The 25,656-nt window shown below is 32.0% G+C and overlaps 1 protein-coding gene across 1 annotated transcript; it reads right to left on the minus strand.

The window, feature by feature from the left end:
- Positions 1 to 2,145: 2,145 nt before the first annotated feature.
- On the minus strand, positions 2,146 to 23,679 carry LOC134237586 (heat shock 70 kDa protein 12A-like). The gene is made up of 21 exons (XM_062719706.1): positions 23,470 to 23,679; positions 22,364 to 22,474; positions 21,546 to 21,615; positions 21,120 to 21,307; positions 20,984 to 21,025; positions 20,829 to 20,894; positions 20,656 to 20,718; positions 18,939 to 19,004; positions 18,756 to 18,818; positions 16,850 to 16,915; positions 15,819 to 15,878; positions 15,388 to 15,447; positions 11,093 to 11,140; positions 10,469 to 10,528; positions 10,245 to 10,304; positions 9,976 to 10,044; positions 9,826 to 9,879; positions 9,326 to 9,654; positions 8,214 to 8,450; positions 7,546 to 7,696; positions 2,146 to 3,574 (listed from the first exon to the last, which is right to left on the minus strand). The coding sequence occupies exons 2-21, from the start codon at positions 22,410 to 22,412 to the stop codon at positions 2,907 to 2,909; spliced, it is 2,469 nt and encodes an 822-aa protein (XP_062575690.1). The 5' UTR covers positions 22,413 to 22,474; positions 23,470 to 23,679; the 3' UTR covers positions 2,146 to 2,906.
- Positions 23,680 to 25,656: the final 1,977 nt, after the last annotated feature.

Genomic DNA, 25,656 nt, shown 5'->3' on the forward strand with positions numbered 1-25,656 from the left:
TTCAACAAACTTAAATCTACACTACCTGGGGATGATTCCACAGGACTTTATCTTTCCTGGCCCAGTGGTTCTTGAGAAGATTTTTTTCTATATATTCCTATGTAAAAAATTGACCGGCTAATTTGGCCCCACCCTACCCCCGGGGGTCATGATTTGAACAAACTTGAATCTACACTACCTGAGGATGATTCCACATGAGTTTCATCTTTCCTGGTCCAGTGGTTCTTGAGAAGAAGATTTTTCCTATATATTCCTATGTAAAACTTTGATCGGCCATTTTGGCCCCACCCTACCCCCGGGGGTCAGGATTTGAACAAACTTGAATCTACACTACCTGAGGATGATTCCACATGAGTTTCATCTTTCCTGGCCCAGTGCTTCTTGAGAAGAAGATTTTTAAAGATTTTTCCTATATATTCCTATGTAAAACTTTGATCGGCCATTTTGGCCCCACCCTACCCCGGGGGTCATGATTTGAACAAACTTGAATCTACACTACCTGAGGATGATTCCACATGAGTTTCATCTTTCCTGGCCCAGTGCTTCTTGAGAAGAAGATTTTTAAAGATTTTTCCTATATATTCCTATGTAAAACTTTGATCGGCCATTTTGGCCCCACCCTACCCCCGGGGGTCATGATTTGAACAAACTTGAATCTACACTACCTGAGGATGATTCCACATGAGTTTCATCTTTCCTGGCCCAGTGGTTCTTGAGAAGAAGATTTTTTAAAAATGCCATTAATTTTTCTCTAATTCATAATTATCTCCCCTTGAAAAAGGACGTGGCCCTTTATTTGAACAAACTTGATTCCCCTTTACCCAAGGATACTTTGTAGCAAGTTTGGTTGAAATTGGCCCAGCGGTTCTTGAGAAGAAGTCAAAAATGTGAAAAGTTTACAACGACGACAACAACAACGACAAAGACAGACGACGGACAAATTTTTATCAGAATAGCTCACTTGAGCCTTTGGCTCAGGTGAGTTAAAAAGGCTTCATCGTGAAAATTAATCGTCGCGAACTAGTTTTACTCCAGTAAATCGCAAAATAAAGTCGTCGCAAATAAAAGTTGGTTTACAGTTGGTTTACAGTATTGCTTTGCATCTATAAAATGCATAAAATATGTTTTTGTGCCTTTCCGATCGTCTATCGGATGTAGTATCCTTAGCAACCAACAATGTAAGTCTCATTGTCAATCGATCAGATGATTTGTCAGTTAAATCCATGTTGGTACCTCATATGCCTATCCGACGCCCAGTTCCATTGCAAGCATATTTGTCCAAAAAGAAATGTCTACACTTAATGTCATCATAAGGATACTCAATAAAATTTAAATTTCAAAATTCACATTCACATTAGAAAGGGTTGATATAATCCTAATATAATGTAGCCATGTGTGTGTTGGCAACGAAGTTAACAGATTGGATACCCTTGAAGGCCAGTTGGCGGGAGTCCGTCGTGAAATGGGGCGTGTCTGTATGGACGTCATTGTGAGCCAACCCAAGTATATTGAGGATTATTAGACTAATAACAATATCAATATATTGTAAATATTGTTTATATCGATTTTATTTGAAGATCACAAATTGTACATATAAAAATAATTTGCTGTGTCTGACTGAACAGGGCGCGACAGTAGTTGTGACAATAATGTCAATTCAACAGTGAACCCGAAATGGAAGACACTGTCAGCAGACTCTGATCTGTTTCACATTTGGATGTTTTACATACTATAGTCGTCAAGAAATTTATCATATTTGACAAATAGGATTACCGTCCACCTTCATTTTTCGTCAACTTTTACCTATTAATGAAGAAATATTCAATTATCACTTGCACTTGGTGTTTAAAGCCCCGTCCACATGCCGAAAAGAACACTAGGAGCAAATTTGTTTCTAACCAATTGTATGGTCATTGTTTAACCAGACTGACTGCAGATTACTTCGATCAGTACTTAGGCTTCACGGCGGGTGAAACAACTTGAAACCGCTTTTTTAATGTCAACTGAATTTTACCTTTACAATGATAATTTCGGCCATTGTTGTCAAGCACATGAGGATTGTGTTGTCATTTAAAATGCAACATTTAATGATGTTGGCACCATGGGAAAGACTACATGTATTGAGAAGAAACAAACGACACTATCTTTAAGTAATTCTCAACTTTTACTCCATCTATACAGACTTCATACACTGAACTGTTTTCAATAACCCTAAAAAAAAATAAAGTTCACTGTTTGAATGCCATTACATAAAGATAATGCAGCAGTTTTGTAAATCCACAAATCTTATTACTTGAATAAAAAATTATGAATTGTAAAATATAAATAAGAAACATATTACAACTTTTGCTTGATCAAAACAAGGACCAAGCCCATCTTAAAGTTTACATGAGTACTTAGTAAATTAATGAGCTGAATTGGTTAAGCTATGAGTCTCAATTGTTTGTACTTTTTTGTATTGAAATGGTGGATTATGTTTTACAAATAGTAAATCTAAAGGTGTAATGTATATGTTACTGTCATTTCTTGTACATAAATAAATTTGAGACATATTAAAACGTCACCAACTACTGCATGATCAGTCTTAAAAAAACTATGCAAATTCAGTTGCGTAACGAGGCACAAGGTGCCCAAAACTCGGTGAGATATAAACAATGGTTGAGATCCAAATCGTATGCTACTAAGTATCAAACTTAATTTTTATGCACCTATCTAATAATAGAAAAAAGTACCAAAAAATTCAATTCCTGAAATTGAAAATAATTCAGTTTTGAGTACATTTTCTTTTAAAACAGTTGTGTAAAATAAAAAGTAATACAAAATCAGTTGTAAATAACCTCATTTATCAATATTTCATCAACTTTAAGATGAAAGGCAGTGTTAAAGGCTTGGCTTAATTTGCTTCATCAACTTGAACTATATCCTCCACACATTTGTCGTAAATGATAATTTGAATCTTGGTGTCCGTATATCACCGCACCTTTTAGAATTGCCAAACTTGGTTCATCAGGAATAAGCACATGATAGAGAGGAGATTGAAATTCCGTTCGAATTTTATTTTGTAAGTATGGAGACTCGGAAAAGCCACCAACCATAATAATAATTTGTGTACCTTTTACATTTGGCTTTGCCAATAGTTTCTTTACCATGCTAACAATTCCTTCAAATGAGGTTTTAAAAAGCTCAGCAACCAAAGTTTTATCTATTGTTAATTTGTCTCCGTTCCAGATTAAAAGCTTATTGTATTGTGAAATTTTCACAGCCTCGCCGATGGATGTACCGAATTTATTTTCATACTCGTCGCTGAAGGTCATGCGAGGTCGCAAAGAAAATATTTTTGAAAATGAAACTTCCACTCTTCTCTTTTTATATTCAAATTGCTGTAGAAAATCTAAATAGTCTGCAGTGTGTTTCTTTGAAAAGTATATGAGAAAATCTTTTCCGAGTATTTCTTCCAATACAGCCATGAATGACTGGTCGACTCGAGTACCACCAAACGGGCCTCCAAGCTTTCCGAGTTTTTTCAGATTAAAATCAAATTTGATTTCATGAACAGTTATGTCGACTGTGCCACCTGTCAAAAGAATTTCAAAAGAAAGTCATTAATGCACAATAGCACCCACACTTTCCTGTATTACTCCTGAAAAAAAAAACATTACTGATTGTGAATGTCTATACTATACGTATACATGTATACTTGTATTCAATACCAATAGAAGTTCGTTCAAGTCTACATAAAAGCATAATTCTAGTTATTACAATAAGTTATGATAATAAGTCTGCCAAATCAAATTTAGACTTATCATACAATCACACATTAAGCCATGGTGGCATGAAACTGGACTAATGATCTTGGAGAAGCAGTCAGAATGCAAAATGTTAACCTATGATCAACAGCCTTCTGTCTTCGGTCGAGTAGATTCTCTACAACGAGATTCACATGTTAACATCACTTTCCCATTTATTATATAATCACTACTTTTGACCTTGTCTTTTGGACTCATAAACTCATAGAGATTGTTTGATTGATTGCATTTTGTTTAACGTCCCTCTCGAGATTTTTTCACTCTTATACGAGGGTCATTCAATAAATACGTAGACAATGTCCTCCATCATCATATTATTCTTACAAAATTTTAGATCATGTAAAACATTTATTTTATCAGTGTGTAAAGTTTCATTCCATTTGATTAAATGGAACTCGTGTTAGACAATTTTAAAAGTAACATGTTTTGTCACCACGGAGCAAGGTTAACAACACTGTGACGTCAAAAACAACGTCGAGAAATTTTCTTAAAATTACTCTGCCTTTTCATTTCATTCACTGTTTATTGCTGCTTCTGAATTCATGAATCTATATAGCCCTTTACACCTAGTTCGCTAACAATTGTTTGAGTACCTTAAGTTAAATTGTCAATGTTTTCAAAGCTTTATAGCGTAACTCATGTTTGCACAACTTCCGCAAAAGTGAATCGCACATCACGTTTGATGACGTTACTAACTCTTTGACAAGATATTTTTATACTTTAATTTGTTTTTTCGCAGACCGTTCATGGTCCGATTCCAATTCTCTTACACTCAAAAAAAGTCATTCCCATTATAAACAAATGCATAGCACATTTTGCATCATTTCCTGGTTCATCAAGCATTCTCAGTGTTTGTTTTAAAGGTTTCCCGAATGCAAAACAAAATTTTATCGATATTCGCTGCTCCGTGACGTCCTTCGACGTCATCGTTTTTTGCTTTTTTTCATGAAGTCTTTCTTTTAAACGAAGCGATGAATTACATTAAATTTTAGCATCTAAAGTAATTGAACAATTCTAAATTCTAAATTTAAACATTTCAAATTTATTTCGTTAAAGAGCCATTTATTAGAGGTATGACTCCAGACATTATCAAGTGTATAATTAGAAAATAGGTCAATTTTGACCCTGCTCCGTGACCCCATTTTTTCTGTCTTAAATCTTTGATAATTTTGATAATTTTCAAGATATTTTCCAATTTTTTGTCTCAAGTTATTTAGATTTATTGTTAAAATATGTGTACTAAATTATGTATAATATGACGTTAAATAAAAAAGTTATGACAAAAGTTTACGAACTTTTTGAATGACCCTCGTAGAGATGCCTGGAGATTGTTTGATACTTAGTAAAAAAAGTACTTAGTAAGTATATCAGATGAAAAATTGAACAATTAAATAAGTCGAATCTAAACTACATGGATATGATTGATTAGCATTTTGACAATGTGGTCTCATCCTTACTAAATAAACCTTTTTTTTAATAAATCTACATCTGCACTACTTTTGATCTTCGAATAATAATTTAACTGATTTAGACCTTGCTGATTTGAGTAGAAAATATTTCTTATATGTAGTCTGAAAGCTTTGGTTCCCTATTGCAGCAACAAAAAGTCTTGGAACCATTTTTGAACAAGAGGTCCAGGGGCCCCATCGCTCTCCTGAGCACATCGGCTAAGAAAAGCACAAATCAGATCAGAATTGAAAAGTTTACTGAGGGAGGGGGAGGGGGCTTGAATTCTAATACAAGTACTACTTGAGAATGCCTCCATATCAATACTGCATATAACTTTGCTGTTCTTGAGCAAGAGATTTTTTAAACATTTTGTTTGTAAAAAGTTCTTTGTTATAATTTGAATTTGACTCCTCATTGTCAATACCCCAAAGGGTACTCATGATTTCAACAAATTTAAATCTTCAATACATCAGAATGCTTACATGTCTATACGACTAAACATAGTTTTCCTGTTATTGTGATTTTTCCCTTTATTTTCTTATTTAAAGCTTTGATCCATCATTGAGATCCCACCCTACCTTTGGGGTTATGATTTGAACAAATTTAATTCTACACAGCCTGAGGATGCTTCCATTTAAATATCACTAATCATGGCTTTGTTATTCTTTAGAAGAAGATTTTTTAAAAATATATTTTAATGTAAAACTTGGATCCCCATTGTGGCCCCACTCTATCCCTTGGGGTCATGATTTGAACAAACTTGAATCTACACTTCCTGAGGATGTTTCCCTATAAATATCACTAATCATGGCTTTGCAGTACTTGAGAAGAAGATTTTAAAAGATTTTTCCTATATGTTCCAATATAAAATTTTGATAGGCCATTGTGACCCCACCCTTGCCCCGGGGATCATGATTTTAACAAATTTTAATCTACACTACCTGATGTCATACGAGGAGGATGTCATACGAGTTTCATCTTTCCTGGCCCAGTGGTTTTAGAGAAGTAGATTTTTTAAAAATACCATTAATATTTCACTAATTCGTAATTATCTCCCCTTGGAAGAGGGCGTGGCCCTTCATTTAAACAAACTTGAATTCCCTTTACCCAAGGATACTTTGTAACACGTTTGGTTGAAATTGGTCCAGCGGTTCTTGAGAAGAAGATGAAAATGTGAAAAGTTTACAACAACAACGCCGCCAATAGCGACAGACAACTCAGGTAAGCTAAAAAGCATTATGTTTGCATGTTAAAACTCTGACGAATTATGGGACTTCATTTTCTAGAAAGGGTTGTAAAAATTTGTCCATCTGAAATTTCATTCTTATTAAATGTAAATATTAAAGTGTCCAAAAATCTAATTTGAGGAATGTTCAATTATATAGGATGTTTTCTTAAGAACTGAACCTCCATTTTGGAAATATTAAAAAAAATTACATAGATTTTTCTATAATTTGGAGAGGTTTTGGGACTAGGCCAGGCTAGAATAATAAATTAAGGCAATTTCTATTTGTAATCAACAAGGCCAACATTGATCAGGCGACTCTTATTAGTTATTTACAATTAACAATTGAAAATTAGTGAAATACACCAGTAATATTCCGCTTTTCCCTAGTTTGTTAACGATCCTTCTGCAAGTTCACTTAAGGAAACCCTGTTAAGTCTTCTACTCGACTTTTACCTCCTCTAGATAGTAGAGGTCAGAGTTTTAGCAATCTATGCCTTTTTTAATAATTTCTTAATATTTATTTTTAGTAGGAAGCATAGCCCTTCAATTGAGCAATTTGAAATCCCCTTTGTCTAATGAATTCAAGCTTGCCTAAATGTCTTGATTTTTTGAATATTAAGGACCCTCTCTACACAAGTGCAACATTTTTTTGGACATTGAGAAAAATATAGTCTATAAAGGAGTTAATACTGAGCTTCTTTATTTAATTTTCACTTTATGTGTGACATTTACCCCCGGGAAAAGTGTTCAAAGACAACACAGTATCGCTAAATAGAAATCACTGTTAATTATTTCTAATACATGTAAATAACATGTTAAGTTAATTTATCTTGGCCTTTTAAAATGTTAAGAATACTAAGATTAATTACAAATTGAGTAATTTATTGTAAATTTCATTTTTTTAGAATTTAGATCTAAGGGCAGATCACTCTAACTGCAGAACTCTGTAGTGTGCAGTGTAGAGAGGGTTCTTAAACAAAAGGTTTCGAAAAATCAAAATACAAAAGGCACACCGTTCACATATTATCAATTTAACTAGGTATGTTAAAATTTCAAATGTACCTCCTGCATCTAGAACCATGTACTTGGTTCCTGGTTTTAAGTAAGACACATTAGACGATCCCTGCATTCTATCCAATGGTAAGTATTTGCAAAAATATGCAACTGCAGTCGCCTCATCAGTGAGTATCAAATTCTGTCTTGAAATTCCGGCCTAAATTTTGCATATTGCAATTGGAAAAAAAAAACATTTTAAGATACATTTACTAAGAACAAATTTAAGGTTCACTTTACAAATGCATCCATTTTAAACTAGGGAAAACTAGACAGATTTCAATTGACAACCACTCAATATTTTGCACTTATAATGTCATCAAGTTTGTATTTGTCCTGGCAAGTATGATGTTTTCTATGTAAATAATGTACAAAATAAAAATATATTTGAATTCTACAAATCATACATGCTGTGCTTAAACTTAGCTAGTTACTAGGGAAATTACTTTGGTCAGGTTTCCATAGCAACCATGAACCAATACATTTTTACTTTACAAAGATTGATCATAGTTCAAGAGAAATATATGAGTGGAAAATCATTACATTTTGAGGACGTCCGTGTATATCACATTGTAAGACTTATTATATGTACCCATACTTAAATTATTGTTTAACGTATCATATTACTTTTACAAAACAGACATCTTAAAAACTTTCTTTGTAGCATTAAAACAAACCATTTTTGCTGCTTCACACATGAATTCATTCTGTGTCTTTCCCCACATAGTTGGTACAGTTAACACCCAGTGGATATTGTGTATACACATTTGTAGGTCCTTGTGCTGGTTGGTGTGCTGCCTAAAGTCAAGAATCAAAGCTGACTTCAGATGCTTGATAGCTTTTGCAACAATCTTTAAAGCTTCCAGCTTCTTCCCAGTCTTATCTAGCAAAACTGTACTGGGAGATCCAAGTTCCTAGAATTAATATAAGTTGCTAAAATGAAGATTTATGTTTCAAAAGAACATGTATTTGGGAATATTATAATCTAAACAGTGTAGTACCAATTTTGATGCATTTCAGGAAATTATGTCTCTTCAGTGATAGTTAAATGATGAAAATCCTAAATGATTTATATAAAAACAAGTATTTAATGACTAAACGTCAGGGATACTCAAGCTGTAGAAAGTAAACTAAGAAGTGTCATAAATATCCTAAAATGACATTTATAACGTGTAGGCTATGAAAATTTATTATCCTCTGTAGAATAAAATTCATGTACCGGGAAAAAAAATGCATGTGTTTTTATTTGCTAAACGACATCGCAACGCTTGATAAACAAATCAAAATAATTTTTGTTTTTCAAAGTGTAAGTGGGTGTATGTTGGGGAGTTGGTGGAGGATCCCGAGTTCTTAGGACTTGTGCTCCATGTGTACCATTTATCTTTCCAATGATAGAATCTTCCATACAAATCTTAACAATTACGGGTTGTCGGAATAAGGCCGAATTTATTAAGTAACAAAACTATATGATCTTGAACTTTGACTTTTAACCTCAAAATCAATATAGGTGTCTTCTTTAGAATATAAAGAGTTGTTACATAATTTTTTTTAAAAATTGCAAACGCTCAAATAGCTTCTTGAGATCACGCGCGGAAACGAAAGTGTTACAGACAGATAGAAAAACGGACGGACGGATAGATAGACAGACTGAAATCAATATCCCCCACTTTCAGTGAAACAGGGGGACAAAATGATAACTTGGGCGTTTACATAAAGTGATCTAAAAGATTATTTATGAACTGGCAATTACAGTAACAATTTATTTCAAGAAAATTTTGTTTTCACAAACCTTTTCCTTTTCCTTTAACATCATTTTAAACCTTTCGAAAAGATAGTAATCATGATGGGTATCGTTTTCTGCTAAATCCATGTATTGTTCCTCTGCTTCGTATCCAAAAGCCTTCACCTCTAGGTCTGAATCTAAAAGTAAAGTTGTTGGTGTCTTAGGTGATGGCTTACTCGCTCTATTGACATTCCATTGTTTGATCTGAATGAGATTTGGATTATCCTTGAAATCACGGTACAAGGAATATGAGTAACCGGAATAAGAAGTTCCAAAATCGATTGCTGCTACCATGCGTTTCTCTTCGTGGAAATCGCCTTGTGGTTTATATAAGTCTAAAATAAATCAAATACCAGGTATTATGAATGTAATAATGGCGAAATCATTTAAACTTCTAAGAAACAGTATATTATCTTTTTGAAAAAAATGTAACTTAATTATAAGCTAAAAAAAAGGTAGGAACAAAAACTATGGCCTAATAAAATTAAATCCAGTATAAAGCTCACCTTTTGCACTACATATTCGCACAAGTGGAAAAGGTGTTCCAGTCGAAGAAAAACCTGATATCAATGTGAAAACACTCAGTAAATGTAAACACATAATCATACTAGTAAGTTGTATAAAATTATTTTTTATTAATTTGTTCATTAACTCACTGGTATTTCCGTTTTTCCTTGGACTCACAATCATCAATATTTCATTGTCCAATGATATGTCCATAGGGGCTATGTTTAAATCATATGAAAAAGCTTGTTAAGAAATCGAGTTTATAACTTAATTTAATCTGAAAGGCAAAAATAGTTTTATTTCTCATATAGACACTTTTACATAAACACATTCATTTTTTTATCAACGATTTTCAAATGAATTTCAGTGTGAGATGTCTTTTCTTAGCTTCTCAGAATTGAATAAAATCGCAAATTACCTTGTCTTATACTGGATTCAAATGTACCTATATTTCTTAACTGGAAAATACCGGAAATATCTGTAATCATGTAAAGAAAACTCATTTACTTTCATGATTAAGCATTCTTTAAATGTACGTACACGTGTATTTCATTCCTATCCTTTTACAAGCATGATAAATAAAATTAATACTGATCAATATATTCAATACATTGTATAAATAAATGCATTAAAATATTGTACCTCTTCCAAGGGTCGACGATTTAACTATTTGTTGTTCTGGGGTGAAAAACACGATATCTTCTGAAAAAAAAGTAACTAGTGTGTATTTGACGTATCTTTGCTTGCATTTAGATTGTAAAATCAAAATATTGTCATCAAGGAATACTAGTATCCAATATACTAGTATACAATTCTATACTACTGCGTGAATTGATTTGAATGCAAATTACCAAAACAAACTTGAAGCACAAACAAACGTGTCAATTTAATTCATTCCGAAGAATCAAAGTTTCATAAGAATTTCATTAAATTAGACATTTAGGATGATTGATTGACTCTCGAGAATTTTTCACTCATATGGAGACGCCACCACTTGCCAGTGAAGAGCTGCAAATTTTGACCTACACTCGGCACTGAGGGCGATTGAGCAGGTAGGGATCTTTTTTGTGCCAGCACCTACTGCGGCACGCAAACTCGGTTAATACAGTCTCATCTGAAGGACCGGTCTCTACTTCCAAAAGTGGGGATTCGAACCTTAGACATTTATGTAGATGTGAAAAAAAGACTGATGTCTTTATATTTCTTTCGAATCGAACACAAATGAAGCTGATTTAAATTTGAGTAATTTCTGTCTGTTATTTATACCCTCATTATTCCTTGGACCATCTTCATGAGGTGAAGAGAGAGGTGTTTCTGCAATGAAAAAAAACCAATGTTCAAAATTTACAATTTAATGAAATAAGATTTGCATACTAATGTTAGATATCTCGATATAAGTGATACATGCTTGATTTTCACAAACAATCATCATTATTTGTTTTTTCTCTTGGATCTATTGCACAGAAGCATGAGCAATGTAATTTCATCAAAGCAAAGTTATTGTTTACAACTTTAACATTTCAAATTTAATGACATGAGCCCACAGGCACTTGTTTCGGAAATATTTTATAGTATAACAATAACACAAGGTATCTAACTCCGAATTACACTCAGTACCCCCTCCCTAGAAAAGCACTCAGTTACACTTTCAAAGAAATTGCACTATGAAAATGTTTATTACCATTGTAATTTTCCATTTTTAATTAATTTTCAATTTTGAAATTGCTATTTTTACCCAAAGACTACATTTCATTTGAAAGGAAAAGAATTTCAGGAATTTAATTCTTCATTCTTATGGGATTTGAAGAAAACTATACACTTTTCTTTTTGTCTGTATCATATACATGTAAAGCGTTTTTATAATAACTGACTTAGTGTTGAACCAATAGTGTACAACTTTGGAAGAAATATCAATTTCAACAAAATGTTCAAATGACGTGAATTTTTTTTTAAAAAATCTCGAATTATTTAAACTTATGTAACAGAATTTACAATCAATATTCTGAACAATGTCTGTGGTCATTTCCTCTTTAACAGAATGTAAAAACAAAATAATTATAGGTGTTCAAATTAGAAACTCTTCCGTCGTTTCATCTTAATATTTTGCTTTTTTAAAAAATCAGTTTTAAGAGATTAGGTAGGCCTTATTATAAGATGACATCTTAGAACGTCACGAAGCAGCAGTAAAGGATACAATTTTGGTTTGTACTCAGGAAAACTCCAGTAAAAACTCTGAAAATGCTAGAGGAAGTCGGAAACATAAATATGTCAAAAACGAGCCATAAATGTGTGTATATTGAACAGACGGTACATGTATTTGAATGGTAGAGACTGTACCAGACGATGACAATCTGTGAAGTACTGGATTATCTGTAAAATTCTGTTCAAAGTTTTAAAAAATGTAAGTTGGGTCATGCTGAGAGGTAGGTCATTCATAGTTGCCGATCTTGTGAAAGCACAGTCACGCAAGAAAAAATATAACATTTCATTAACAAATTTTGCTAAAGAAACAATTGTGAGCAATATTTTAAATGACAAAGAAACATTTTTAGTAGGTGCACTGGTGTTAAGTCATGCTGTATGAAATGTATAGGGAGGATATTTCTGTGAACATCATGACGCTATGTTATTGACGTTACAATGTTGTTGAGTTTGATCATGAACAAAATAATGTGCTCGATTTGAACTTCTTGAATTTTAAGATGGTATAAGGGTGAATTTTAAAAAAATGATGAATCACATATTTAATAACTCACACTAAAAACAGGAAATGAAAATAAAATTCTTTGTCTTAATGCCAAAAATGATGCTCAAATGGTCGAGAGTGCAACTTTTTGTGACATTTCGAAAATTCAATTTTTTTCAAGATTCAAGATCTGTGAAATAAATGATCATGCTTTATGTTGAAAATGAAAATTCTCCTGATTATATTCAAGGTATTGAGATTTAAATGTGAACTGAATTAACTTTTTTGATCAAGTTCGGACCATGTCATTTACTGTACCATATCAGGAGAGAAACAGAAAAAATTAATGTCGCAAAAAAAAATCATTGTAATTTCTGAAAGACAATGAAGTCAAAAAAGATTTTTTTTTAAATGTTTAATGGTAACTACTAGGTATTATACAATTTTAAAATTTAAAATGTCCAATAAATCACAAGCAACATCTATTAGTGTCAAGTATAATTATATGTATACCCAATAATGTCTGAATATATGAATATATAAATATAAAGAAAAAATGATAATAAGAATTATGTTGCCAATACTTCATGATTTTTTATATTCCGCGGCCATGGTCTTAATTTTGAATTTTACTGAGTGCAACAAACTGTTTTATAATTTAAATAAATTAAAGAAATGTTTGATATTACTCAGTGTTCAAAACACTATGTCTATCAACAAATTACAATTTTCAGTCAATTCATGGGGAAAAAAAACTTGTCAAAACGATGAATAAGCTGTTGTGACTTGCAATTTTTAGAACGATGTTATGCGTACAGAATACATATCAGATGTCAGCAGTTCGACACAATAATGTAAAAAAGGGTCACTTCCAAATCTAATATTCTTTGTAAGAAGACTTGTATATCAAAACTTCTTTTTTGGGATTAAATTTAAAGAATTGGCTTAAGAGGACCGACTGTAGTTTCCATTGCGCAATATTTCGCACATCATAGTAATATGAAGGGTATTTACTGTTTAAAGCAACTTTTTTCACTTGATTAATAAAATTAAACAAAATTAAAAAATTACAAGTTCAAACATGTAAAAACAATTTCATTTCCCCTTTCTTTAAGAGCTACATTTTATCATAACGTCAAAAACACTCGTTTTCGACGTCAACCTTCCTATCAGTTGCACAATTGGTTAAAAATTCAGTTGTACAAAAATAAAAAGTATTAAACACTTGAAACGCTCTTGAAATTTAAAACATAGAAATTTGAGAATTTCTCCATAATTCTTAATTATTGTTAGTAGTATTTGTACAATTTGCTTTGTAGTGCTAAAATTGGCACTTTCCTATATAATCCTATAGTGAGTGGACCTATATTTTGAGATGGTCCCTTTAAATACCTGGACGATAGATTTCGCCCAAACATTGCATGTACACTAAATTTAATGTAAGTTATATAATGTATAAAAATGAAGAGTTTCGCTATTGTAGTTTTCACCCAATTAAACCACAGTTGGCCCCCTTAAAAGGACAAGATTTTATTTCTGAGGATTTTATTGCTTCTCGATTTTTTACATATCAAAACTTTCCAAACCAGAAAAATAACAATATGAAATTACGATCAAAAAGCCGCCAATTTTGTTTTCACATATACAAAGGAAGAAACTCAATCAAGTTCTACATTTAAACATTTATTTCTCTAAGTCGACATCATTTTGAATCATAAAAAAACTATAATTTCTTGTGATAGTGTATTTTTAATTGTCTTTATGGATGCAGTGATAGTTTTTACTTTTCAAATTAAGTTTTATTCCAAAAAAAATCCTGTAACTTTTTTTTCTCAAATTGTCTTTTCTTTTTTTTCAGGATTTTTAAAACTAGAGTGCATGTACAATATGATAAATATAAAGGGAATAATAACATTACTTGTTAACTTTTTCCAACAAAAAAACTCAGTTTAGTGAACGTAGTGATTTTCTTAATTCACCCATAACGAAGAACTTTCCGAACAACCCTCATATTTCTCCTCCACCTCCGTTGCGCGGTATAGGCCTAATAAAACATTGGATTGACTACTAGTGAAATTTACATCCGGAGTACTGAGAATTTGCTTCAATTTAATTCTGACTGTCTATTTTATGCATATGTTGATTAATTAACCCTTTAACTTAAAGTTAACTTTTATGTGCAGTGTGAAACAAATTTATTTCAAAGATACGTTCACAATATTTAGCTTTTCCGAAACATTTCAAATTATTGGTTAAACAGTGTGTAGGTGAAGTTGTGATATGAATTATATAACGTGTAATTATCTTACCTGTGTAATTTGCTCTTTTACATACATTTTATGTATGTCTGTGCAAAACAGGAATAAATCTTGTTTACATTTTGTTATTATAACAAAGTCCTTATAGTTTTCCCCTCTATTACAGTTCTGTCACTCTTTGTAGAAAATTCTTAATATGTTTAATTTGACAATACATCCGATCCGATTAAATATTTATTAAGCAAGAGTTTTTGATGAAATTAAGAGTTTGAATTTGAACATCTGTGACCAGTTTAATACAAAATGTATAATGCTATGATTAACAAACTGAGCAAACAATAGATACATCTTTACAAAAGTAAGGGGGTGGAAACTGTTATTTTCTTTTTTGTAAGTTGAAAAGGGATAAACATGTAACTCCGTCAAAAATGAGGCCAATATTCATCATTCAGGATCACTCACTAAAAATTTATCGACTAATTTATCTTTTTTTTTAAATTTCTGCTGCTTTTGTTTATATTTAAGATTTAGGTAATTTTATTTTATTTTCAAAGATACATAGATACAAAGATGCATAAAATAGTAAAAAAAAACCAAAATGATAAAAAAAATATTACCTGTCCCAGCACTGGACCTAAAGCTACCAACATTTCCAAACTGAATAAGACAGGGGGTATCTAAAATCAGAAATGGAAAGAAGCATATGATAAATGAATACAGATACTTTCATTCTTAAGGTTCTTAAGGAATCACTGTTTAGTTTATTTTGGTGCTTAAATAACTGTCGTTAATGGCATGTAGTATACCCAACAAATTAAACAGTGATTCCTTACACATTTACTAGTATTTACGTTTCATTGAGTGAAAAATATACCTCTGAATCAAAATGCTGTCTAAGAATAACACACATAACTTTTAAAAGAGAATATTAACTTTCACAAATAGTTATCTAAGGGAAAACAGGGTTTTAAATTTAAATACTATTAATTACTAATACTTTGTAATTTGAAACAATAAGACTTCATACATGTACATGAAAATGATTTACCTCCTCTTAAGGCTGTTGATTTGATCATTTGATTATCTGGCGTAGAGGAAGGAGAGGCTTCTGTTAGAACAAAACAATGAAAGTTGATTATCAAAGTTTACCTAACAGTTTATAGAAGGCATGTTCACTTTAAAAGTGATATACGTAAATGCCATCACAAACAAAACCTTTCTCCTCGTAGCCTTCTTTGGATATTTTTATTAATGACGATAACGACACACAAATGAGCTTTTCTAATTATCCTTTTAATACATTGAGTAAACAATGAAAATATAAAAATCCAGAGGACTGAAGAGAAGATTTCAAAAATGTGAAACCAATTAATAATTTTAAAGATATCACTTTCTAGTTTGCCGCTGCCTTGGCATCAACGATTGTTGGAAACGTGGAATAATTTGCATAAGCCTGCTATCCATAAATTTTCAAACTTTTCCAACTTTCGCTGATGTTCCTGTCATACCCAACAAACTAGACAGTGATTCCTTATATTAACATTGATTTTTTAAAATAACATTGTAAATATGGATTTTTAAAAATGAAGTCAAAAAAGATTTAAATCACACTAGACCTCCCATGTCAATTTCTCTAAGTTCAAGTCCACTGACGTCAGACACCAAGACAGCTGCACGTCGAGATTTACATGCATAATAGGCCTCCTTAGCTCTTGACATTAGTTTGGCAAAATTAATTTTTAAAATATTCCAATTAATTATCAAGAAATAATCACCTAACATGAAGAGTGTTTTCCATAAGAAAAGAAATAGAAATAAAAAATATTTAATAATAATACAATTAAGAAAAAGTGAATAAATAAATACTAGTAAATAAATAAATAAATTAATTAATTAATATACATGAAAATTGAAGATAAAAATTCAAACCTGGATCCTAACGACCTAATGTTGTTTTAAAACAATGAAAATAATGCAATATGGTATTTTGATACGAAAATATTAAAAAGGATTTTTTTTTCAGTAAAATTTTTCTTTCTTCAAGTGAATATTAATTTGAATAAATTTCAAAATTCTTACTTGTCACAGAATCCTCTCGATTGGGCTGTTCAGATACCACACTTTCATTGTCGGAATGTTCATCATCTATGAGATAACGTATACCTGAACCAAAAACTAACATTGCATAATAACAAATGCTTACAGATGTTCTCCAAACGGGTCACAATCACTTACGATGTCTCTATAATCTTCATTAAACTAGACAACACAACACATATAATGTAATAAATGAAACATATGGAGATATCGAATAGTATTTAAGATCCTAAGTCCATAAAGCAATACAAAACGGGAATTAGATACTGATAGCAATTTGGTTCTAGATACTTCATATGAGGAATTAGACAAAATAATCAGTGAAAAGGAAAGAAATTGAAGATGCAGTAGGAAAACTTTTAATAAACATAATAAAAGTTGTGGAGCGGAATACGAGTGGTGATCAAAAAGTCCACGAACTAATTCAATAACTTCCATTTAAGAAACAATATTTGGTTTCAATGTTGATTATATTTTAAATTAGTCCTTTCCGATTTCAATGCATATCTGCCACCGTTCTGCTCATGCGCGAATCACGTGATATAGGCAATCACATGACCCTTTTTGATCCTCTCCGTAGCGTATTGTCACAAAAGCTGAAAGATATTTCCAAGTGTTATATTTCTTTCCATGTAAGTTAATTTTTATAACAAAAACGGTTCATTTGTCAGAAATGGTCAAATATCGGCAACAGAATGGGTGGATATGAATAGCCTTTCCAAAAATAAGCATGGTGACCATCAAAACCCAAATCTTCTGTCTCTGGAGAGACGTTTATTCAAGGTGTATAGAGAATGTGTGCCTCTTTTTTATCATATCTATTATGTTTAAAATCTAAAGTTAACGATAGTTTAGGTATTTAATAAGTATGTTATTGCTGAAATATTCAAGTATTTTTCAAAGTTTAAATTGGAGGTCTTTGATAACAAATTGCTTAATTAAAAACACACCTCTTTTCAAACTTGCTTTCACCTGGCAACATTACAAATATCCTTTTTAACCATCTACCTTCCTTCATTAAAACGATAAATCCAACCATTGATTGAATTTATAGGAAGTCTTTTGTTTTAGTAAACTGTGTACAAATTATTTTACGCAACAGCAAAGGAATTTAAGATAAACCATAAATTTTACGGTCGTTCGTACAGTGCAGTACAGTGAAGTGCATTGAAGTAGTAAAATTTCCCGTTTGAATGAAACGTTTTGAGCTAACTTTATAACGTTGATTGTCATACAATGACATACCCATTTCTTCAAAAAGGAAATATCGGTCAAATGGTTCATTCGAATACCTGTAGAACAGGTTTCCATAAAAATAATAGCCAATCAAAGTGACGGTCTACATAAACACAGAGTAAGCACGTGTTCATCCAATACAATGAAGCGCATTGAAGCGATTTAATTTTCCGTTTGGATGAAACGTTCTGAGTCATGTTTTGAACGTCAATTATAACACAATGACACGCCCATTTCTTTAGAAACGAACAAGAATTATTCGTCGTAATGTTTTAGGACACCCCACTCTTTGCGAAAAGCAACATGAGTTACACCGCAATGAAGATTTTTAAATTTATAAGAGATTTAGAGCATTGCAGCTTCTGTAAAACACGTATTGTAACAAATGTGTACATAATTATGAATTTATCATGTTTACTTGAGCTTCCATTACATATGTATTGGTCGAACACGTGCTTACTTTGTGTTTATATAAACCGTCAATTTGATTGGTTATTATATTTAGGGAATACCTGTTCTACAGGTATTCCAATACAACAAAAGTCCAGTTGGCTCCCTTAAATCTGTTTACAAAGAGGAAGTGTTTTTTGTCTCAATGGCAAAACATTAAAACTGTTTTTTTTTCAAATCCAGTTTCTTTAAATCTGAATACCTGCATCCAAACATGGAGAGCCTTGATCCAAACTATCTGTATGGGCCACATAGGGTTGTGTTCCTGTAAAACATAACAAAATATATGTACGTGTACCTTTCAAAAAATACTCTCTTTCTTCATAAACAACTATGTAAGAAAACGATTAAAGTCTACACAAGTTGACCACGTAGAAAAACTTACCTCTCTGTTGTTCTTCAGAGATCTCTGGAGCTGGCATCATTTTATCCTTAGCTTCCAAATCTTCTGCTAATGAATATACAATGAAAACATAAATCTCTCTTATACTTATTTTGATTTATTCATAATTGTGTAAAAGTGATTGGGTGTCAGTTGGTTCTGATGGTATAGTAGATTTACCTGTATTTCGAGACGGTCCATAAAATCCCCGGACAGTGAATTTTACATAAACTTGTCATGCAAATTAACTGCAGTCATTGTAAATTACATATGATATAAAATTAAATTTCTGTATTGTAGTTTTTATACAATAAAACCCAGTCGCTCCCTTAAATCTGTTTAAAAAGAGAAAGTGTTCTCTTTATCTTCAATGACAAAAACAACAAGAGACCCAGGGGCCACATCGCTTATCTAAGCAACTGGCTAGGTAAAAACAAAAAATCCGTTCAGTATTGACAAGTTTAAATCTAAAAACTATATAAATGGGTTCAGGAGAGGGGGGGGGGGTGAACAAATTTGAATCTACACTTCCTAAGGATGCTTTTGAATTAAGATGACACATAATGGCTTTCTTGTTTATAAGATAAATATTATTATCGATAAAGCCTTTATAGTTTATTTTCCTATGTTATGATCCACTCTAACCACTATAATGGCTCCTCTATTCTCCCAATTGTCACAATGTGAACAAGTTTAAATTTACATTACCTTCCATATATAACTATGACCATGGGTTTGCCGTTCCGGAGATTTTTAAAGATTTTTTCCCACCGGTAAGTATTCCTGTGTAAAATTTTGATCCTAGAATGTTCTCCCATCCTACCCCGAGGGTCATGATTTGAACAAACATAAATCATTATTAGAGGATGCTTCCATATAATTATGACCAATAATGGGTTTCCTGTTCTTATGAAAAAGATTTTTCTTATGTATTCCTATGCTAAACTTTGATACCCAAATGTGGCTCCACCCTACTCCGGGGGTCATGCCTTGAACAAACGTAAATCTACACTACATGAGGATGCTTCCACATGAGTTTCAGCTTTCCTGGCCAAGTGGTTCTTGAGAAGAAGATTTTCAAAGATTTTTCCTATGTGTTACTAAGTAAAACTTTGATCGGCCATTGTGGCCCCACCCTACCCCCGGGGTCATGATTCGAACAAATTAGAATCTACAGTACCTGAGGATGCTTCCACATGAGATTCAGCTTTCCTGGGCCACTGGTTCTACAGAAGATTTCTAAAGATATTTCCAAGGCATTCCTATATTAAACTTTGATACCCCATTGTGGCCACAAACTACACCTGTACCCCCGGGGTCATGATTTGAAGAAACTGGAATCTACACTACCTGAGGATGCTTCCACATGAGTTTCATCTTTCCTGGCAAAGTGGTTCTTGAGAAGAAAATTTTCAAAAGTTGCCATTAATTTTTCCCTAATTCACAATTATCTCCCCTTGAAGGAAAGCGTGGCCATTCATTTTACCAAAGTTGGATCCCCATCACCTCAGGATACTTTGTGCCAATTTGGTTGAAACTGGCCCAGTGGTTCTTGAGAAGAAGATGTAAATGTGAAAAGTTTACAACAATGACGACAGCGACGACAACAACGAGAGACAACGGAAAAATTTTTATCATAAAAGCTCACTTGAGCCTACTGCTCAGGTGAGCTAATAAAAACTGTTTTTATTTCAAATCCAATTTCTTTAAATCTGAATACCTGCAACCACACATGGAGAGCCTTCATCCAAACTATCTGTATGGGCCACATAGGGTTGAGTTCCTGTATAACAAAACAAATTATTTGTACTTTTAAAAAAATTGTTTCGCTTTTTATTCTTGTTTTTTAAACAACATTGTAAAAAATGTGAAAGACTACAAATTCAAACTTACCTCTCTGTTGTTCTTCAGAGATCTCTGGAGCTGGCATCATTTTATCCTTAGCTTCCAAATCTTCTGCTAATGAATATAAAGTAAAACATAAATCTCTCTTATACTTACATGTATTTTGATTCATGTTTAATTTTATACGAATTAATGTAACTTACTATTGTTTTGTGGCTGTTTGCATGGACATCTCTGGAGGATTTCTTGGAAAAGATAAACTTGTGTAAGTATTATACTAGTCATGAAGCAATGACCTAATATTTTAAGCACTATATCAATTATATACAATGTACATACTTCTTCTAAATTTATATGTTGCTGCAGCAATAATGGCGAATATTAAAATGATCGCAACAATCCAGCCAACAATTCCAGATGTGGGGTAATGGTTGTAAGTTTCATCAGATGAAACAGTGTTCTTTGTGGAATAGGTTGATATAGACGAAGAGGATGTTGTCGTTCCTGTAGTCCCAGAATATTCTGACCTGCAACATCACATCAAGATATTTTTATTTGATTTGAATTTGGTAAAGACCACTCTTTTTTTACCATTTAATAGAATGGATTTTTGGTTTATTTGTTTGATCTAAAATAACGGATGTTATTGTTTTTTTCACAATTTAGAATAATTTAAAATAAAATATTTATATATATTGCATTACTATTATTGTATTTTAAAGAGGTCAAAAAGGTAAATTTACATATATAGTCCAAAATACTTACTCTGGCACAGGACATGAGGGATCTGAGGTAAAACATCTACTGGCCTTGTTAATGCTTAGGCAATCCAAATCTAGTAGAAACATAATATTCCTTCTTTTGTTAAAGTTTCAATACCACCAAGAGAGAAAAGAACTATAAGAAACAATTATTATTATATTTTTTTATTTAGGTCAACTACAAAGGTATCAAACGAGCGCCCCGTAAAATATCTGTAGCCCTCACAATGACTTACATATACTATGTTTATTTGTCTGCTGGTGAACACTTGCCAATTATTAACCCACAAGCTGTATTTACCTCTAATGTTAACACTTTATGCATAAGTGAGGACTATAATACATGAATTAATGAACTTTGACGAAAATTTAATATTGATCCAATTTAACAGATATTTTTAAAAAATAGTTCTTGTAACTTCCCCTTCTCTCTCTCTCTCTCTCTCTCTCTCTCTCTCTCTCTCTCTCTCTCATGCACTGTTTAATCATATGAGTCATATTTATATGTCTTATCTTGACATCTTATATATTGTCAATTGTAAACAATGTATACTCAATTTCTTTCTTTATTAATCCCACTAAAGGGATGATCTAATAGTTGACTGATACTGCATAAACAGCAATCATATTATGAGTTGAATTTTGAGAATTTTTGCTATTAATTTAATCTACAAAAACGTTCACATTGATACATTAATATCTAAATTGATTACCTAGACTGTTTTTAATCTAAAAATAAGCCTAAGGATAAATAAGAAATGCAGCAATTCTTGAAAATTTATTCAGTAAATTTGCTTATTTGAAATATAGTTAAAAACTTACTATTATACATTTCATCACTGTAGTAGGCTTTCTTCGGACATCCTTTCATGAATATCCCAGAACACTTTACGTTATTTAATGTCCTGCTGTTGGGAAGCTCCAAACAATTTCCTGTTATTTAAAAAAATACTTTCAAGAACGGAGAGTTAACATGCTGTTTAAAATAATGATTATCTTGAACGTTTAGCACATCATATGCTCGTAAAATTCCTTATGATAGAAGGTCCCACTCTTGTGACTAACAAAATATGAGTTTTACAAATGCACAAATATTTTCTCTTCAAAAAACTAATTCTGTTCCGCGCCTGAAAAGTGGTAGGGTATATAGTAATTGTACAATCGACTGTTATGCTTTGTGGTATCCATCTCTTTTTTAAACTTTCATAAAATCTTTGTTACAAAGTGCCATTGTGTACCTTAATCCTTTAAAAATGTAATCATAGTATTTTTTCTGGTTTTTGGTATCTTTTGTTTGTTTTTTGTTTGTTTATATATATATATATATATATATATATATATATATATATATATATATATATATATATATATATATATATATATATATATATATATATTGTTTTTTTATTTGTTTGTTGATTTTGTTTGTTTTTTTTTTAAAGAAAGGTTTCTCTATCTCAAGAAAAAAAAATGTTTTTATTTTACCTCATGAAATAAACCCAGAACGAAAAAATTCAATCATAAAAAGTGACGAAACAACTAATTCCCCCTTAAAGCAAATTGCATCACATTTAGTGATTCATTTATTTATATCAGTCGTTCTCAAATTGTGTTGTCGTCCGTATGACGCAGTGATTAGAGTGTCTGCTCTAAAGTGGTGAAGGAGTTGATCCTTAAGTCGCGGGTTCGAATCCCACTATTAGGCGTGGAGACCGGTCCTGCAGATGTGACCTTATAACCCGATACCCTTTGTCGCAGAAGGTGCTGGAACAAAAAAGACCCCTCACTGCTCAATGGACGTAAGTGCCGAGTATAGGACAAATTTTGCAGCTCTCTGTCGGCAATTGGCGGCGTCTCCATAATAGAGTGAAACATTTCGAGAAGGACGTTAGTCAATATACAAACAAGCAAATCTTGTTAAATCCTACCTTCTTGAACTAATATTCTTCCTCTGTCGTAACAGAATTCAAGGAGTGTTGCTCTATATTCGTCAGGAACACAGTGATATCTTCCTATGATATTTTTGATATCATATGTACAGTTCAATCTTTTTGATGCCTCTAACCACGCCGTTTTATTCTCCGGACAATGTTTAGTTTCAAATACCAGCAAAGGTAGAAACCTATATATCAGAGCCGACATCTAAGAAAGAAAAAAGATTCTATAAAATTGGAATCATTACTTTTTAGCTCACCTGAGCTGAAAGCTCAAATAAGCTTTGCTGATCACCCATTGTCCGTCTGTCCGTCCATCCGTCTGTAAACTTTTCACACTTTCAACTTCTTCTCAAGAAGAACTGGGTCAATTTTAACCAAACTTAGTACAAAGCATCCTTGGGTGACAGAAATGTCCGTCGGCTATATCAATTTATACATGAGTTGTGAAAATTTTGTGATGGGATTTTAATGTATGATTTAACTCAGAAATATCAACGTGAACATGGAGCATCTTTATAAATAAGTATTTTATCTTTGAATTTCCTTTATAAATGTAATTAAAATGAGTTTCAATCGTCTTTTCTTCTTTTCAATTAGTTTTACCTCGTAGATTTACCCGAACCATGTATTTGTAGTCTTAAAAAAACAACAGCAGACCATCATGCTCTGCTATTCATTTATAGAATGGGCAATAGAATGTGGAAAACTGTTCACGTAGTCCGAAATATCTTACCTTTTCCAGTCTTTTTTACGATTTTGATCTTTTACGTGCCAGGAGAACGTCATAATCAGCGCCTTTACTAAAACTGCCGCTTCCCGTTCTCGAGTTCATTTACTTTCAAACCGAATTAAAATATCAAATTCACGACTCATTAAAAGCACAATACATTTAGTATTCACCAACATCGCTTTTATGGTTCGTTTATGAAATATACAATCCGATGAGAACATTTTGTCTGATTGTTGAGATTTGTTTTTATTTTGTGCATTAGAAAATCTTGAAAGTCCTGTAGCGAAATGTGGAATTATGTTTTCTTTTCATTTATATTGGTAAGTACTAGAAGCATTGTGAGACGGCGAAATATTTCAGTTTTCGTAATGACGTCGGTTCAGATGTAAAATATCCAAATCGTAAAAAAAACAACAAAAGGTCAGATACATGTATTTCGGACCACTGATTACAGTAAGCTTCGCTGTGAGTCATAATAACAATTGCCATGTGTGTAAATTTGATTAAAATGACCAATTCGAATACACTGTGCATATTTATCTATCAACCCATCCTAAAAATACAGGCGCTGAAAATAGATTTCTACATTATGTCTTTAGATAATGTCTCAATACCTGCCAAATATCTAAAATATTTCAATTCACAAAAAGTTATGCCCAGAAATGATGCTAAAAAATGTCAGGAGTGTAACACCATTTTGTGACATGTTGAAAATTTGATATTTTTAAAAGATCTTTTAAATAAATAAGAATGGTTTATGTTGGAAAAAAACCTCCTTATAATATTCAAATTATTTATCTTTACTGTAGCAACTTTTGTTTGATCAAGTTGTAGTCATGGCTGATGGCGAAAAAAATGTTTTACCACGTCAGGAGTGCAACGGAAGAAATTTATTGTTGTTAAAAATTTTATTATTAAAATATGAAAGACAATTCAGTCAAATTTTCAAAGTGTTTCGTAATAATTAATAGGCCTTTACATTTTTTTTTTTACTTTAAATGACGTTTTAATGTTTTGCTCCCCCAGCATAAAGAAGACTTCTATCCGTGTAGGTTCTTATTTTTATTTGTGATAAATAAAGTCACAAAGAACATTTTTATCAAACATTTATCCATTACAGGGCCTGTCTATGTATCTGGTCTATGTTTCTTTGGTCAGGAGTGTAAAACATTTTTTTGAAGATTCAAGTTATATGATACATGCATAAACTTAAGACTTTCGTACATGCGAAGAAGTTCTCATTAATTACTAATCATCTTTTTGTACAATTTTTTCATAACATTAAAATATTAACAGTTTTTTTTTACTTAAAATCTTTTCTTTTTCCAATTTTATCAAATCAAATGTGTTTTTATCTTTTTGTGATTTTTTTTATGAGCATTAAAGATAAATATACAAAAAAGGTCATAAAATCAAGTTCATTGTAATTCCACCTCAACTTCACTGAA

The sequence above is a fragment of the Saccostrea cucullata genome, unplaced genomic scaffold, assembly GCF_032062105.1.
Source record: "Saccostrea cucullata isolate Sc308-1 unplaced genomic scaffold, CSIRO_AGI_Scuc_v1 ctg396, whole genome shotgun sequence".
Classification (NCBI taxonomy): domain Eukaryota; kingdom Metazoa; phylum Mollusca; class Bivalvia; order Ostreida; family Ostreidae; genus Saccostrea; species Saccostrea cuccullata.

Excerpts from the sequence above, each read along its gene's own strand:
- LOC134237586 (XM_062719706.1), bottom strand. The coding sequence starts at position 22,412 with ATGAAAGGATGTCCGAAGAAAGCCTACTACAGTGATGAAATGTATAAT. Across the intron at positions 10,045-10,244 it reads TGAATCCAGTATAAGACAAG|CCCCTATGGACATATCATTG; the intron begins GTAATTTGCGAT and ends ATTTAAACATAG. Across the intron at positions 9,655-9,825 it reads GCGAATATGTAGTGCAAAAG|ACTTATATAAACCACAAGGC; the intron begins GTGAGCTTTATA and ends GATTTATTTTAG.